This window comes from Dendrobates tinctorius, unplaced genomic scaffold (genome assembly GCF_039654945.1).
Source record: "Dendrobates tinctorius isolate UK_male_01 unplaced genomic scaffold, ASM3965494v1 ptg000004l, whole genome shotgun sequence".
In the NCBI taxonomy this organism is placed as follows: Eukaryota; Metazoa; Chordata; class Amphibia; order Anura; family Dendrobatidae; genus Dendrobates; species Dendrobates tinctorius.
Window position 1 is genome coordinate 39,551,194 of NW_027361672.1, and position 18,433 is coordinate 39,569,626.

Sequence of the window (18,433 nt, forward strand, 5' to 3'; positions counted from 1 at the left end):
GGAAAGCAGTAGGTATTTATTTGCTTTTATGGGCAATTTGTTAATATATTTCAATGGTGATGTGTCACTGCTTTATACTAAACAACATTAAAGATGTCTACACATAAAATATGACATACAAAACACGCATTTATCAATACATAAGTTATAAAGAAAAAGTATTTTAATTATTTTAGAATATAAATTAAATCTGCCAAAAAAAACTGCAAAGTGAATGTATGTTTATTTAACAGGCAACTGGACTTTCTTGCCACATACACCAAAACTTTATTCTGTATATATCACTATTTGAAACACAAATTTGAATCTGTGACTGTTGAACAAAACACCTAAATAACAACTAGAAAAGTTCTGAAAAATCTCATCTTCATGTTGAATTAACAAGGTTGTCTTCGTGCATCTCACAGTTTAGGATGGAGGTGAATATTGGTAGGTATTGGTAGATGACACATTTGAGAACATCAGATGTACAGACACCAGGAATGTTTTGGTGGTTTCACCATCTTCTTGATTAATCTGCATGTCCATTAGCCTAATAAGTCATTTTTGCACAGATCCATCACATTTTTATGCCACATAAAGAGAATTTGCACCCGGCCATTGTCCTGGTCTGTGTCGGTCAGACTTTTAATCAGAATGCGTTTCTCAGCCCCTGCTCATTCAGCATTGATGGAGCATTAATGCTACAGTCCCTGGCTTCACAGAATCCTGGAACCCCAGCAAAGCCTGGTCTCCCCTGCTGGCCTGGGGGACCACTGTCACCAGGAGGTCCTTCTGGTCCAGGTTGTCCATCCTTGGCAACTCCTGGGTATCCTGGATAACCTATAAAATTGAAATACAAATAGTTAAACTACAGGAACATTTGCAATCCATAAGACGAATCAATGAGAATATACATATCTAGAGTGAGTGTTTTCTCAGTGTGTAAGCTATTTTACAGGATGTGTCAAAATGACAGGAACTGGTGCTGAGAAACAAGTGATGAATGTTCCAAAGTCACATTTTCCATTCCACCTTCTGGCCAACCTAAAATCTACAAAAGTGCTATTCCTGCAGATAGAATCAGGGAAAATTATACAGTAATGCTGAACAACACCATAAATATATTCCATTTATTGTCATCGAGAATTCGAAAACTTCTGTGCATTTAGCTTTATATTAGATCTATTTACATAGGTGCTAGATATAAAGGAATCTACGAATTGTATATCCCAATTTTTCCAAAAGATGAACAGAGGTAGGAATTCACATCAGAAAATATAGACTCAACAAAATTTTAGGGAGAGGTCTATTTTGGTACCATTCATTATATGCCTTATTCCGATGCAATATTAATGTTTCCATATTTTGTGGTTGTATGTATGTTAGGGCAGCATGGTGGCTCAGTGGTTAGCCTTGCAGCGCTGTGGTCCTGGGTTCAAATCCCACCAAGAACACCATCTGCAAGGAGTTTGTATGTTCTCCCCGTGTTTGCGTGGATTTCTTCCAGGTTCTCCAGTTTCCTCCCATAGTCCAAAGACATACTGATAGGGATTCTATATTGTCAGCCCCATCGGGGACAGTTCCGATAATGTTTGTAATGCGCTGTGGAATTAATGTGCTATACAAATGAGTAAAATAAAATACAAAATAAATAAATTAAGTAAAAGTTATCTCTAATGCAAAATATACGATGAGCCCCCTGCATAAACAGTCTGCAGTCTGTTCTTACAAAGATCTCTCAAGAACTTAGAGAAATAGAAAGCCTTTAGATCAAAGGAATATGCTGAGGTCATTCTCCAATTTCTATTTCTGCTAGATCAGTGATAGAAATGGAATTAAAACTCCGTTCACAACAATTGTGGACTTCATGATCGGCACACCTTTCAAGATAACCTTCAACAGACACACAGATTATAAAGACTCTCATCCACTGGTCACTATCTATGCTGCTTAGTAAAGATATCTCTTAAGATGGCCGAATGTATAGGAAAAAGCAGCAGTAAAATAAAGATATATTGGTGATATCTGCTCAAACCGATGCCAAGTATTCTTTAGCAACCATTAGGCCTATATAGGACTGCAGACTCTTTCTGCATAGCCCCTTTTGACTGTTTCTCAGCTCATACCCCAAATATACACACTGTACAAAGTGGACCTGGTGGACCATTCAGATGGCTGTATAAAAAATTGTCCCTTTTCATCCAGAAAAAAAACAGACGATTTTTCAATTGCATATGATAGGTATGTCATCTGTATGACCGTTTTTAACATTTGCAGAAAAACTTTTTTGACATCTCTTTTTAAATATCAAAAAAAATTTTTTTAAAATGCAGAAGGCTGAATATGACTTTCTATGTAATAATTCCAAAGGCTTTATTAATCATGAATGCGGATCATCTGAAAAGTGATTTTACAAAGTGAATGTGTTGACTTAATTGTAACATACTTTATCATGTCAGAGAAGGATTTGGTATAAGATTTTATAATTTTGCAATACATTCTATGACATATTTCATATATTAAGGCCGTGTGCCCACGATGCGATTTTTAAGCGTTTTTGCCGCCATTTTTGTCGCGAAAACGCTGCAAAAATGTTTAAAAATCTTGTACAGAACGCACCCCATGCATTCCTATGGCATTCCGCACATGCCGTGCTAATGCTGCGCTTTTTTCCGCGGCAGAATCACATCGCGGAAAAAATCGCAGCATGCTCATTCTTTTGTGCGGAATCGCAAAGAATTCCCGTGATTCCGCACCCATAGGAATGCATGAGAATCGCTTACTTCCCGCATGTGGCTATGCCCACCATGCGCGAAGTTAAGCATCTCATGTGCGGTTGGTACCCACGGTGTGGAGGAGAGGAGACTGTCCTCCAGGCCCTGGGTACCATACCCCTGTAAAAAAAAGAATAAAAAAAATCGGGGTATATTTACATTCCGACGTCCCGCGCTGCCATCCCGGGCCTCAGCGTTCCCAGTAATGCTTTGCGGCAAGGTCCTGTAATGACGTAGTCTCGCGTGACTCTAGCAGTCTCGTGAGATCGCTATAGCAACGCGAGACCAACGTCATCACAGGTCTCGCAAGGCATTACTGGGAACGCTGAGGCCCGTGATGGCAGCGCGGGACGTCGGAAGGTAAATATACCCCGATTTTTTATTTTTTAATTATTTTTTACATTCTCTCTTTTACTATTGATGCCGCATAGGCGGCCTCAATAGTAAAAACCTGGTCACACTTGTCAAACACTATGTTTAACGAGAGTGACCAACCTGTTAATCACTTTCCAAGCGATGCTTCTAATTGCTTGGAAAGTGCTTGAATATCGCACACGAAAATCGCGGCATAATCGCGGTGAAATCACGCGGAAAAAACGCGCGATTTCTGGGAAGGAGTCCGGTTTTCAGTGTCTGGATTTAAACGCTACGTGGGCACATAGCCTAAAACTTCCTTTTTGCCAGTCTGTTTACCTCTTGGTCCTTGAACTCCATCTGGGCCTGGTAGTCCTGTGCCTTGTTCTCCTCTCTGTCCTTTCTCACCCTTCTCACCTGAAATATATAAGAATAATAAACATGAATATATGCAAAACCCAAGTAGCTGTCAGTTAAAAGAACAAGTTAATGTCACAAAACAACCTGTAGTTCTTTGCTAATGAAATTATTCCCCAAATAGAATTTAGAATTATGTAATACACTAGCTGAAGAGCCCAGCGCTGCCCGGGCATAGTAACTAACTACAGTTAGTTATAACAAATTATAAGGATTATACCTATATATATATTATATATATATATATATCTCTGAGTGTATAGCCCCGCCCACTCCGCATAGCCACATTCACTATAACATCCCACATCATCCCGTCAGCCAGAGCTACCGGACTACTACCCCTAATATCCCACATCGTTCAATCAGCCAGAGCCACCGGACTACAAATATCCCACGTCATCCCATCAAAGCCACCAGACTACTACCCCCTAATATCCCACATCATTCTGTCAGCCATAGCCACCAGACAACTACCACTAATATCCCACATCATCCCGTCACAGCCGCCGGACTGCTACCCCTAATACCCCACATCATCCCATCAGCCAGAGCTACCGGACTACTACCCCTAATATCCTACATCATCCTGTCAGCCAGAGCCACCGGACTGCTCCCCTTAATATCCCACATCATCCAGTCAGCCAGAGCCAGCGGACTACTACCCCTAATATCCCACATCATCCCATCAGCCAGAGGCACCAGACTACTACCTCTAATATCCCACATCATCCCATCAGCCTGGGGTCAGAACCAGAGCGCTAAGTGGAATGGCCCTAACTTCCATACCAGTGATCCCTTTAAGAGAGGCCTGGCATCAGAACCAGAGCGCTGAGTGGATTTGCCCTGACTTCCATACCAATGATCCCTTTAATAGAAGCAAGGGGTGAGAATCAGAGCACTGAGGGATTTACCCTAACGTCCATACCGGAGATCCCTTTAAGAGAGGCCTGGGGTCAATACCAAAGCGCAGAGTGGATTTGCCCTCACTTCCATACAGGGGATCCCTTTAAGAGGGGCCTGGGGTCAGAATCAGAGCGCAGAGTGGATTTGCCATCACTTCCATACTGGGGATCCCTTTAAGAGGGGCCTGGGGTGAGAACCTGAGAGCTGAGTGGAATTGCCCTGACTTGCATACCAATGATCCTTTCAATAGAATCCTGGAGTCAGATTCAGAGCGCTGAGGGATTTGCCCTAACCTCCATACAGGAAATCCCTTTAAGAGAGCCTGGGGTCGGTACCAAAGCGCAGAGTGGATTTGCCCTCACTTCCGTACCAGGGATCCCTTTAAGAGGGGCCTGGGGTCAGAACCAGAGCGCTTAGTGGAATTGCCCTGATTTCCATACCAATGATCCCTTTAACAGGGAAGATGTGCCTATGGGATGGAGGATGTGTGATGGGTATATGGGCATGGGAGGGATTGATTCATTTTTGTCATGTGCTTTCTGCTCCTTTCTGGGGGGCAGACAATGGCTGGGAGTTTATGCTTCCGGCTCCTGGATACCCGCTCTTTACCTTGGAAACCGGCGTACACGCTGGTTTCCAAGGTAAACAGCGGGTATCCAGGAGTTGCGCGGCTCTTAGATATCCAATGTTTACCTTGGAAACCAGTGTGTACGCCGGTTTCCAAGGTAAACAGTGGGTATCCAGGAGCCGCGGCTCCTGGATACCCGACATTTGCATTAGAAACCAGCATCCAGCGTCAGTGGTCCTGATACCTGGGGCTGTCTATGTGGCAGCTCACCAGCGATCAGCCTAACGATGTCCCAGTGATCCCATCATGTTGGATCGTTGGTGCGATCGCTGGGACATCGTTATGTGTAACGGGGGCTTTACTTTCCCTCATGTCGTCTATCAAGGGAAAATCTGGATGGTCAATCATACACATTAGATTTTAAGTGGATGTGGCTAAAATTGTCATGATTTGTAGACATTTATCTAATGAATATGGATGCCATAAGTATTTACAATTTACTTTATGTCATTAGCATACCTTGATCACCCTCAGCTCCTTTTTGCCCAGGAAGTCCAATAGGTCCTCTGGGGCCACGTTTGCCATTTATTCCAGAAGCGCCAGGTTTTCCCTTTAAAAATTCATATTAATTATCTTCTTTTTTTTTTTATAAAAAAACATTTGACTTAATTTTAGTATTTCACAAACTGGAACATTTCATTTATTAATCCATATAGAGGAAATAAGCACAGCATCACTTGATGCAATCTTCAAGCAAACTTGGGTGTAAATAAATTCATTGCACAGCTATTGATTAACTGCAAATAATTGATATAATGATCCTAATCTCATCTGATGGGTTTGGACAATGCTGTTAAATTATTTAGGACTGGAGTAAATCTAAGTCCTCAATCACACTTGGGTCTTTTTCATAGAAAATCTTTCATCAAAAAATGTGGTCCTTAATTTAGAGATGTGTGAACTTGTTCAGAACACGCTCGCCAATCTCAAATTCAGCATGAACGTAGCTCATTCGGATTTGTGTTTGGATTCCAGAGCATTTTTCCTCGAAGTTGGCTAAATTCAGGTGCAGTTCAGTATGGGTGTTTATACCCTGATAAAAAAATATATGTATCCACAGGGGAGATTTACTAGTCACACTTAAGTCGGAGGTGCAGGGCATGCACTGCAGGTTTAGTGAACTAACCTTGCTGGTTGGTGATAGAGAGTGCAGGTCCTCAGTGCTTGTGACCGCTGTGTAGCGGGAATGTGATGAAGAGGAAGAGCGTTCCTCGAAACGCGTTGGAAATGGTGCCCTCCGTGCACCCGTCCGCCTAGCTTGGTGACGTCACTCCACAACCCTGCCCCTCTCTCCCTTGCCGCATCCTCAGCGTGCTTCCGGCCGGAGCACGCGAGACTTTTGGCGGTTTGCAGCAGTCCCCAGCACAGCGCTTATCCTCCCACTGCACTACGCTACACAGCGGTCACAAGCACTGAGGACCTGCACGCTCTATCACCAACGGCAAGGTTAGTTCACTAAACCTGCAGTGCATACCCTGCACCTCCGACTTAAGTGTGACTAGTAAATCTCCCCTGTGGATACATATATTTTTTATCAGGGTATAAACACCCACTGTGCTGACCAGGGAACGGCCCCTCAGCATTGCAGGAGCCTCAACAACGGAAGTCCTGTGACATATTATATATGGGGGAATTAGTGAGTACACCAGTTTTATAAAACTCACTGTTCCCTTCCTGCTATCAATTTAATGGTCTCAAACACTATTTCACTTATTTTAAGGGAGTTTACCAATAAAAGTCATACAGGGTACATCATCCCTTAGTACTACGTTTTTCAAATCAAGTTGTCTACACTAACCTGGCAGAGCATTTATCTACTCACCAGCAAGTAAGTACAATTAACCCCTCCTTTTCTAGGTAATGACAACATTGCTATCTAGCTCTGCCCATTTATTTCCTATTTTTTGATTTCTACTAGTGGAAATACAATCCCACAACGCTGCTGGATACCCACATCATCCTATCAATGATCCACACTGAATAGGCTTGATCACTTACCAGTAGTAAGTACATCTATGTAAACATAATTTTTGGTAATAATTCCTGAAAATTCCATAGTGGGTTAGCGCGGTGATTATCAGTATTATTGTTTTTTTTACATTATATACAGGTCATACACGGAACCTGTTTTCAATCACCAGCAGCTTCCCACAAGTTATCTTATTCTACCTACTTCCAGCGGAGCGCTGGTGTTTGTATATATATACAGTGGGGCAAAAAAGTATTTAGTCAGTCAGCAATAGTGCAAGTTCCACCACTTAAAAAGATGAGAGGCGTCTGTAATTTACATCATAGGAAGACCTCAACTATGGGAGACAAACTGAGAAAAAAAAATCCAGAAAATCACATTGTCTGTTTTTTTTTCATTTTATTTGCATATTATGGTGGAAAATAAGTATTTGGTCAGAAACAAGCAATCAAGATTTCTGGCTCTCACAGACCTGTAACTTCTTCTTTAAGAGTCTCCTCTTTCCTCCACTCATTACCTGTAGTAATGGCACCTGTTTAAACTTGTTATCAGTATAAAAAGACACCTGTGCACACCCTCAAACAGTCTGACTCCAAACTCCACTATGGTGAAGACCAAAGAGCTGTCAAAGGACACCAGAAACAAAATTGTAGCCCTGCACCAGGCTGGGAAGACTGAATCTGCAATAGCCAACCAGCTTGGAGTGAAGAAATCAACTGTGGGAGCAATAATTAGAAAATGGAAGACATACAAGACCACTGATAATCTCCCTCGATCTGGTGCTCCACGCAAAATCCCACCCCGTGGGGTCAGAATGATCACAAGAACGGTGAGCAAAAATCCCAGAACCATGCGGGGGGACCTAGTGAATGAACTGCAGAGAGCTGGGACCAATGTAACAAGGCCTACCATAAGTAACACACTACGCCACCATGGACTCAGATCCTGCAGTGCCAGACGTGTCCCACTGCTTAAGCCTGTACATGTCCGGGCCCGTCTGAAGTTTGCTAGAGAGCATTTGGATGATCCAGAGGAGTTTTGGGAGACTGTCCTATGGTCTGATGAAACCAAATTGGAACTGTTTGGTAGAAACACAACTTGTCATGTTTGGAGGAAAAAGAATACTGAGTTGCATCCATCAAACACCATACCTACTGTAAAGCATGGTGGTGGAAACATCATGCTTTGGGGCTGTTTCTCTGCAAAGGGGCCAGGATGACTGATCCGGGTACATGAAAGAATGAATGGGGCCATGTATCGTGAGATTTTGAGTGCAAACCTCCTTCCATCAGCAAGGGCATTGAATATGAAACGTGGCTGGGTCTTTCAACATGACAATGATCCAAAGCACACCGCCAGGGCAACGAAGGAGTGGCTTCATAAGAAGCATTTCAAGGTCCTGGAGTGGCCTAGCCAGTCTCCAGATCTCAACCCTATAGAAAACCTTTGGAGGGAGTTGAAAGTCCGTGTTGCCAAGCGAAAAGCCAAAAACATCACTGCTCTAGAGGAGATCTGCATGGAGGAATGGGCCAACATACCAACAACAGTGTGTCGCAACCTTGTGAAGACTTACAGAAAACGTTTGACCTCTGTCATTGCCAACAAAGGATATATCACAAAGTATTGAGATGAAATTTTGTTTCTGACCAAATACTTATTTTCCACCATAATATGCAAATAAAATGAAAAAAAAACAGACAATGTGATTTTCTGGATTTTTTTTCTCAGTTTGTCTCCCATAGTTGAGGTCTACCTATGATGTAAATTACAGACGCCTCTCATCTTTTTAAGTGGTGGAACTTGCACTATTGCTGACTGACTAAATACTTTTTTGCCCCACTGTATATTTTGTTATTGAAACAAAGGGGGGTTATATATTGGTCACTGATATGTTTTTGAAATGTCAGAAATGTATTTTTGCACATTTTGATTTGTTTGGTTATTATTCTCACTCTAAGGCCACGTTCACGTAATCAGGATTTAGTAAGAATTTGGCCTCAGTATTTGTAAGCCAAAATCAGGAGTGGAATAGTGAGAGGAAAAGTATAATAGAATCACGTCACCGCTTCTGCATTTTTCACCCACTCCTGGTTTTGACAAATAGCTGATGTAAAATACTGACCAAATACTGAGTCTGAACATGGCCTAACAGAAGAAAATAAATACGGTAATTGAAATGGGGAAATTTATGTTTTTCATTTAATTGCATAATTCTGCACACTAATAGTTGCCCAATAATTATGCACACACATTCTCCAAAGAAAGGCAAAACCTTAATTATACTTTCATAAATATTCAGGTTTTATAAACCTTTTGGATTGACTGACAGCACTGTAGTTGTTAAATAGCCAAATGAATCATCACAAATACAAATTGTCTAATAATTGTGCGCGGTGTATATACAGATATGTACATATATAAAAATATAGAGCTATGCATGTGTGTACATCTATATGTACAAACATAGATCTACCTGTTTCATGAAGTCATTATAAACTGCAGTTTAATTGCTTGTTCTCACCTTCTTTCCAGCTTTCCCTGTAACTCCAGGTGGTCCTGGTGGTCCAACTATTGATGCACCTGCTGTTGGACAGCCACTAGCACACTTTCCTCTAATGCTGGCTGCATGCTTTGATGTTGATTCTATTACCACCTTGCGGCACAACTCATATACAAGATTATCTGGCATGTCAGGTCCCTTTTAGAATAAGTGAAGGAAGTCGTTAAAAACCACCATTGACTGAGACCGAACCAACCAACATTAAAATGTTTCATTTACATTACAAGAAATAAGAGAAAATATAATTCTAAACTTAAGGCCAATTTACAGTTTGATATTTGACAAAAAAAACATCCTCCATAAGACAACTCATTTTTCATCATCAATCTATGTAAGTATGCCACCGATCAGCAAACAAATGGGCAAACCACTCATTTTCCAGCTGATTGGATCATTGTCGGCAGCACATTCGCCCCGTGTAAACAGGGAATCTTCGGCAACAGCGTGCATGATTTATCATCATTGTTCTGTCCCTATACAGTGCATATTGGCCAGAGTGAGTGGCCATTAGTCAAAGAATTATTGAATTTGAGTAACTGAATAAATGTACACAGGTATCGTATCACTACACTAAATCTGGAATATAATCAAGACCAATAAACTCTCCATTTTTCTCATTAACAAACACAGGTTTTACTAATTGAGCACAAGAATTAATAAAAACATCAAATAAAAGTAGGTTTAGGAGACAAGGATGAGAGAAATTTAAATTTTGTTACAACCTTCCACAGTGTATGATATGACCCAAGCATCCTTGTAGTCTGTCTGGAGGGCTTAGGTAGAAAATGTTTGAGAAGCTCTGATCTATAATACGGTACTGTCTATCAAGATTGCCAAAATAATTTGCTTACCTGTAGCCCAGGTAATCCAGGAGGGCCTGGGGAGCCCTGTACTCCACGATCCCCAGTAGGTCCAGGATAGCCTCTAGGACCTGGTGATCCAGGAGCACCTGTCCTGCCCAGTTGACCGGCTTGTCCTGCACTACCTCGTTTTCCTTGCTGTAGAGACATGAAATATAGTGAGAACCTGTCATGTTGAAAATGGTATCTGATCTGTAGGCAACAAGTTATAGGGCAAGATTTGTTGATCAGATTGATACACATTTTTATGAGAAAAGTTAGAGCATAATTTGCATTTGGATTCATTGACATCCCTGGTGTTTGTATGCATATCAGTCCAGTGGGTGGTCTTATTCAGTGATAGGCAGTCTTCTCTGTTTAAAAATATTCACAGGACATACTGTATATTAAATATTTTGGCTTTGAAGCATGATATCATATTGGACCACATGGTCCTCCTTTCAGGATATTAGAATGAATAAAAAAAAGAATAAACTCCAAATAATATAGAACCTACATGTGTCGAACAGACTGTAGTACTATATTCATGCAATAAAAAATACAATATTTATTTATGTAATCAATTATAATACAAGACAAGAAGAACAAGGAATAAAAAGAGGTTAACCAGGGATCCAAAAGACCCAAGGAAATGCAGATGTAGTCGGCTATACAATGTGGAGTAACTAACAGTTCATATGTTACTCAGAATGTGAACAATGAAAAGGTCACAGAAGTGATGTATTCACACAGTCAAAAGTACAAATAGCGCAGTGCTGAAAGCATGCATCAAAAATAATGGCGATGACTGATATGAAAAAAAGTATATCAGGACAGATCTGTGACATGGTAACTAATGAACCATTGTGGAGTATGGAATAACAGTATATCACATGGTTAAATTGCACATTGTAATAAGGTGCAAACACAGAGCCCGGGGACATTTCACTCTTGACAGATAGAGGTGTAGATAAATAGAAAGCAACAGCATCAAAAATAAATCATATGGACAGCTTAACCATGATGAGAAAATGCAAGTGCAAAGTCCAGAGAAAATCTATTAACATATGAACTGCTATTTACTCCACATTGTATAGTCAAATACATCTGCATTTCCCCGGATCTTTTAGATCTTTCTTCGGTTACTGCTACACCCGGTTCTGGCCCTGCCCTCAGTTCTGGTCCCTCACCCGCTCCTGCTCCCGAGGCTGCCCTTGTACCTCTACGAGGTCCCTGTCTGGATCCTCGCTCCCTCTCTGTCCCTCAGCGTCCTGCTGGTGCTTCTTTCTCCCCCACTTCCTGACATGCTGCCAGCAGGCCTCCAGGGATAATACTTAGGACACCTGCGCGCTTCCCTCCAGTCTCTTAAAGGAACAACACACATTTTTTGAAAAATTCAATTAACCAATGGCAGTGCACTGATTACTACTTCTGGCCCCTCCATCATAGGGAGGGTGCCAGAGCAACGAGTATTTACTCTTGCTATATCCAGTTCTGCTCCTGCTCTGTCTGCGCTGTTATAGCATTCCGTTTGCACTCTGCTTTTACTGCTTGTTTCCGCAGAATACCAGTGACCAGTTGTTTGGCTATCCTAAGACAACACCTGTACCTATATACTCAAGTGCCATCCCGTTCCGCCACTCGCCATCCGTACCTCTGGATGATGCTAAAGTTGCTGGAGCCAGCTTCCTCCCATCTACCCGGAATCTGACTACCCTCGCCAGAGCCAGCTTCATCTCTCATACCCGGTGTCCGCCGGTCAGCTCCACTATATCTGTAATATCTGTTTACGCGTTTGTCCCGCTGGGACAGCTGCCACGAGACCGGGGTCTAACTGGAGGTAGCACCTGTGTCCCCCAGGTATTCCACTCTGGTCCTGTTTGAGGGATCTTACTACAGATACCTGGGGCTCTCTAGTTGAGCCCCCCGGACCGAAGACCCGAGGTTCCATTCAAAAAATAAAAAACAAATGTGAACTTCATCACTTTTGCCTCTGCTTCCATTCGCTAGAGTTACCTCTTTTTAGTCCTTATTTTACTGTTTTGCATTATAATTGATTACACCAATAAAATATTATATTTTTCATTGCTTGAATATAGTACTCCAGTCTGTTGGACATATGTAGGTTCTATAGTCTACTCTGTATGACTGTGCATGCAAAGGTAGTTGTCAATCACTAGTAGGACCACCCACTGGACTCATATACAGAAAACACCAGGGATTTCAATGAATCAAATGTAAGCTATATAGAATCTTCCCAACTAAACCCTCATCTCAATGTGTTCAGCTTCTCCTTCTCCATTTTCCAAATAACTTTATTACATTTTAAAAATAACAGTAATATTTTGCAATGACATTTAAATGTAGAGGTTACATTTATACATATGACAAAGGGAAGGGAAGGCTAAGGGGTTCGGAATGGGTTTAAGTTGCTTTATTAAGACATACAAAGGGCAAAACAGAAGGAGGGAAGGGGAGGGAAAATATAACAGTAATGTTATATAAAGAAATAAGTTGAGATACATATCTAACTATAACTACAGTGCATGCTGTCCACAGATTGGCATGCATGTACAATGTGGTTGGTTCCCTGTAAGCTATACTAATTTTGAAGCTGGTAGCTAATATTGCATCTACTAGACTGTACTACTATAATAGCTGTGTATACGTTGTGACAAAGTCACTGGGAAAGTGCTGGAGGGGAGATACGTTTCACTGAGGTTTTTAGCGTCAGTGATTTGAAACCCAGAAGTTTGCTCTAGCATCCTATGTCTTGTGAGGGGTTAATTGGCAATTTTTAAGGGCTGGATTTTTGTGGACAAACAGAGCGGGTGGGAGGATGTCCACCTTATCTCTACTCCAGGGTGTGGTCTAGGGTTTAAATAGACAGCCTTCTTAGAGTATGTGCACACTGAGTCTTTTGGCTCTGCGGATTTTGGAGTGAAATCCGCAGATAAATCCGCAGGACTGCGGTTTATCTGCGGTTTTACACATCACAACGGATGAGGTGTGAAACCGCAGCGATTCTGCACAAAAGAATTGACATGCTGCGGATTGTAAACCGCAGCAAAACCACGCAGAAAAATCCGCAGCATGTGCACTGCGTTTTCCAGTTTACCATTGAAAACAATAGTACTGTACAACGCACCTAAATCTGTTGCGGACCCGCAGCTGCAGAAACGCTGCGGATCCGCAGCAGAATCCGCACCGTGTGCACATACCCTTAGGCATTCAGTGTTCAGTGTGTTTGGAAAGGCTAGCTCCAGGAAAGTGCTCGTGTTGGTGCTAAACTGAGCAATGTGTTTTTGCTAGTCCTTAGCGGGCAGATCCCCAGAGACATATGGACTGTGATATACCATTTTGTTTTGTTTTCTTGTTTTGCCCAAAGGGCAGTGTTTATTTTTACTTCACCATAGTTTATGCCGCGTGCACCTAATAAACCAGAAAAGGACCTAAAGAGTGCTCTTGTGTCTACCTCTGTGTACCGCTGAGTGAGCTGATCTACCACAATGTGTACAATGAATTACCTTTATTTGGATTTTTTAAGACAAAGTTATAACAATTGCTGTTATAGGTGTATTCCAGAAGATAATATTTATTACCTGTCCACTGAGTAAGTGAGAGAAGTTCTCCTCTGAAATACACTTGTAGGGATGGAGTTAACTTATTTTGAGAGCAACATTAATTAACTTACAAATCCCTTGTCTCCAGTGTCACCGGCATCTCCCTGTTTTAAAAAAATGAAAAAAATACATAAAAAGTGATGAATTCCTTTGAAATCCAAACTGCTCTTAATAGCATCAAGTATGGTGCCGAATGTAAGCCCTGGGATCCCAAATTCAGAAGCGAGAACCTTTCTCCTTCCTATAGAAGTAAAATCTAAAATAAAACTAAGCAAAATCAATACAAATAGTGCTTCACTCTTTCTAGTCTAGACACACTTTTATCTCACATTTGTCATAAAAGAAATGCCCTATCCCGAATGATTACGTCATGAAAGGAGTCTAAGGAGTAACATTTCTCCTTATGGAGAATGACATGCCTGTCTCTCTAACTACAATATGCATACATCATAAAAAAGACTGTACTATCTGCCCTATCTTTCTATGTTCTAATACTTAAAGGAGTTGGTTAAAAATTATTTCTGCAATTGGGTTTCATTCAAAATTTTGCAGCTTTTGGCTTTTAAAGGGAATCTGTCAGTAGGATTTCACACCCCATACTATTTATATGTGCATGTTGCTTTTTCAAAGACAAGTCCTGCAATACCTTTACATGGCCAGTATAAATGTACCTTTATATGGCCTGTAAAAAACAAAATATCACCAAAGGCAGACAAAAAATTTAAGCTTGGCTTCAAGTGTGATCGCACCGGGCACAGAATCACCATGGCATACTAGTAGATCCGTTTTCAGGAAAATTTTCCTAAAAGGCTAAACAAACTATGCTTGTAACAACTGGTTTATACATTTGTATGAATGCCACATATCTGCCAAGTGGGAGAGACATGCTTAGAACCTCAAAAAAGAAGTGTTTACGCTAAATATGTCTATCGCCTACATAGATAATTGTGGATGATAATATTATTCAATTGCTCAGTGCAATATCAATAGTCAATGGAATATTTTAACATGCTGCACGCTGAGTAGCTTACCGTACTACAGCTAGCTACTGAGCTAAAGGGTTGGGCTGATTTGAGAGAAAAGTCTGCAATTACTCTATGTGGCTGCAAACTTCTCAATTGTGACTAGGTCCAGAGTACTTTCTGTCTCCTCAATTTCCCGGTATGGCCGATGCGAGCGAACAGTGACATGACCGCATATATGCAATTTGCATAAATGCAGTCACAAGCCAACTAGTCTCATCCGGTTTTTCTCAATAAAAGTGATTTGATAGAAGACAAATGCATCTAGTAAGCATGTGACCATTCGCTTGCACCGAGAATTAAGACAGCATGTGCTCAAGATGCTGTAACGATACAGAAGTCTGTAGTCATATATAGTGGCTGAAGACTTTGCTCTCAAACCTGGACAACTCCTTTGATGCTTTGACCCAGACAAATAAGTTGGTTATTAGAGGGCTGTACATATTTAAAATATGTAAATGATCATATTGTGTATATCAATGTCCCATCTGAAAAATACAACTCTTGTTATGTGTTTTAAACAATATCCCAAGTTTCCATTGGGAAAAAACATTATAGCAGGTCAGATATATCAGTTATGGATAAACATGGCGGCTTATGGTAGACTAATACCTATATTGTTATGTACCTTGGCTCCAGTCTTTCCCGTTACACCTTGTCTTCCCTTTTCTCCCTACAAAAAAAGAAAAATCAAAATGAGCTATGTACTTGAAGGTTTTATTTAATAAATCATAGTTAAAAATTAGTATACTTGTTTTGATCTACTAATTATTTTATTAATCATATTAATACCCCAACATGATATCGTCACAATATATGTTTAAACAGGATTTTTACATAAGGATTCAACCAAAATAAATGCTGGTCTTTCATCCAAAACGCATCAGTGTTAATGTACTCAATGTATCCCACGATGGAGCAATTCCTTGGTGGCTCTAGCTTATGGGATGCCTAAAGAGGATTTACACTGCAAGATAATCACGAACAAGAATTGTTAAAAACACTAATTTCATGATTATCTTGCCCTGTAAGCAGGCTGCCGACTACCTGGTGAATGAGCAAAACATCTGGTAAAATGATCTTTTGTGTGGTAAAAAGGATCATTGTTATTGGCAATACATTGCTCTGTGTAAACAGGGCTAGCAATGGCGATAACTATGGCAGTTTATGTACACTGAGCAACCTAGTACAGATTCATCGACAGACTAACAATTTTGCAGATAGACACTGGTTGCGCTGGACAGTCAGCATCTGCCTCTAAGGGTATGTGCACACGCTGCGGATTCGCAGCGGATTTGGCCCTGTGGATCCGCAGCAGATCCACAAGCAATGAACAGTACCATGTTAGCCAATGGGATTTCAAAACCGCAGTGCCCACGGTGCGGAGCTTTCCGCGGTTTTATATCTGTAGCATGTAAATTCTTTGTGCGGATTCCGCAGCGGTTTGACACCTGTTCCATTGTCCAGGTGTCAAACCACAGGGGAAAACCGCTGGCAAATCCGCAGGTAAACCGCAGGTCACTTTACCTGCGGTTTTACCTGCAAATCCGCAGGTGAATCCGCACTGTGTGCACTCACCCTTACAGCATCAAGTGGAGCTCAGCAGCAACCGCTACTGTTATCTCTTATACGCTGCTGTCAATCTCTACCAACCCATTGCCCTCCTGAAATTCAATACTGGGATGCCGGTGGGGTGCCATCACATCTGGTGGTCTACTGAAGGCCCTCATGCATGGTATTACATACTTCTGTGAAGACCAGCCTGTGGCTGTTGTTCATAGCAGAATGAGATTTTTACTATATACTGCTATTCTGTCCTATTATATAATATAAACAATCTAATGATGACAAAAATAAAGTAAAAAAAAGCTTTTAAAAAAATATTAAAAAATATAAGAATTTGAGTCTCGCTCCTTTTCCCCTATAAAAATAAAGAGGTGATAAAATTTTAAAAAAACAAAAATATGTGGTATCATCTTGTCTGGAAATACTGCTCTATAAAAATATAAAATTAATGAACCTAATTGGTAAACACCGTTAAAACAAAAATAAAAAAAATGCCAGAATTGCAACTTTTTTGCTCTCCACAACAGCACAAAATATGAAATAAAGTGCATTCAATATGTTACAACTGCCCTAAGATGGTATCAGTAAAAATATCAGTTCACCAATCAAAAAATGAGCGCTTCATCCAGCTAAATCACCAAAAAAATAAAAGTTATGGGTCTTGGCAACAGAAGCAAACTTTGTTTTTGTGTTTTTTTTCTTTAATTTCCTAATTTTTTTGCACCACATACGGTAATAATATATTTAAAAAAAAATGCTTCATATTGCCATAATTTTAGTGACCTGGATCTGTAGTGAGCTGGAAATATTGCCGAGTCATTTTTAGCATAACATTTGAATTGCCTTTTTTCTGCAATGTTATTGCATAAAACAAAATAATTATGGGGAGGGAAAAAGTACAAAACTGGAAAATCACCATGGCAGTAAGGGGTTACACTTTGTAATTTTTATTCTTTATTCGTGTTATGAATTATAACTATTCTGCATTTTAGTGGGTATATCAGCCTGGAAAGTAATTGCTCTATAAGATAAAAGAAAAGAAAGGCTAAAAGAATACAAATTGGAATGTTTTTTTCGTTGCACACCTTAGATTTACAAAATGTAAAAGCTGTACAATTATTGCAATTTTCTGGATAATACGATCTCATCTGTTCCATGCAGACATATATGCTACATGGGGAGTAATTATAAATCAGATCCCTTGCATTATACGTTATTGTCACGTGTGATTGCATTATCTGCATTGTAGACCTAGTCTTCGAAGTCACCTTCTTAATTGATTGTGTAAAAGTGCCTACGGCACAGGCAGATTCGAGGGCTTCAGCTTCAAAGCTTCTGGGAAACAGATGCTAGTAATAAGTTGACTACACGATATTGTAAGCAGGAGCACACTGGCAATGTTGTTGGACGTAGAAGTGACAAACCATCTGGGCTGCCTTCCATGATCCCGGGCCAATCTTTACTCTAAGAAGCTAGGTTGCCATCCGGAACAGTAGAGAGAGCCATCTACGTATATTTCCACTCAATGCTCTTTTTGTGTGTTGTGTAAATGTTTTCCTATAATAAATCCAATGTATCTACATTTATTTGGCACTTCTAACTAAATTAAAAATGGAACAATTCTCAGGATCCGTAAAACATATTTCATAAAAATCAAAAAAGAAAACAAAACATGAACAAAAAATAAAAAAAACTCCATAAAATATGTTATTTCTTATTTTTAGAAATTCAGACACCCAATAGAGCTGTTTTATACACCTAGGTTCCCATGCTGAGAGTAGGCTGCTTGCAAATCC

The 18,433-nt window shown here is 40.5% G+C and overlaps 1 protein-coding gene across 1 annotated transcript in view; it reads right to left on the bottom strand.

Annotated features, from left to right (window-relative positions):
* Positions 1-200: 200 nt before the first annotated feature.
* LOC141083415 (uncharacterized) overlaps positions 201-18,433 on the bottom strand; it is a 71,880-nt gene continuing 53,647 nt past the window's right edge. The window contains exons 19-25 of the mRNA XM_073567662.1: positions 15,700-15,744; positions 14,121-14,153; positions 10,439-10,585; positions 9,549-9,725; positions 5,518-5,608; positions 3,450-3,527; positions 201-822 (exon numbers count right to left, since the gene is read on the bottom strand). Of these exons, the coding sequence (XP_073423763.1) occupies positions 632-822; positions 3,450-3,527; positions 5,518-5,608; positions 9,549-9,725; positions 10,439-10,585; positions 14,121-14,153; positions 15,700-15,744 (762 nt within the window). The 3' untranslated portion in view covers positions 201-631. The remainder of the gene's footprint in view (positions 823-3,449; positions 3,528-5,517; positions 5,609-9,548; positions 9,726-10,438; positions 10,586-14,120; positions 14,154-15,699; positions 15,745-18,433) is intronic.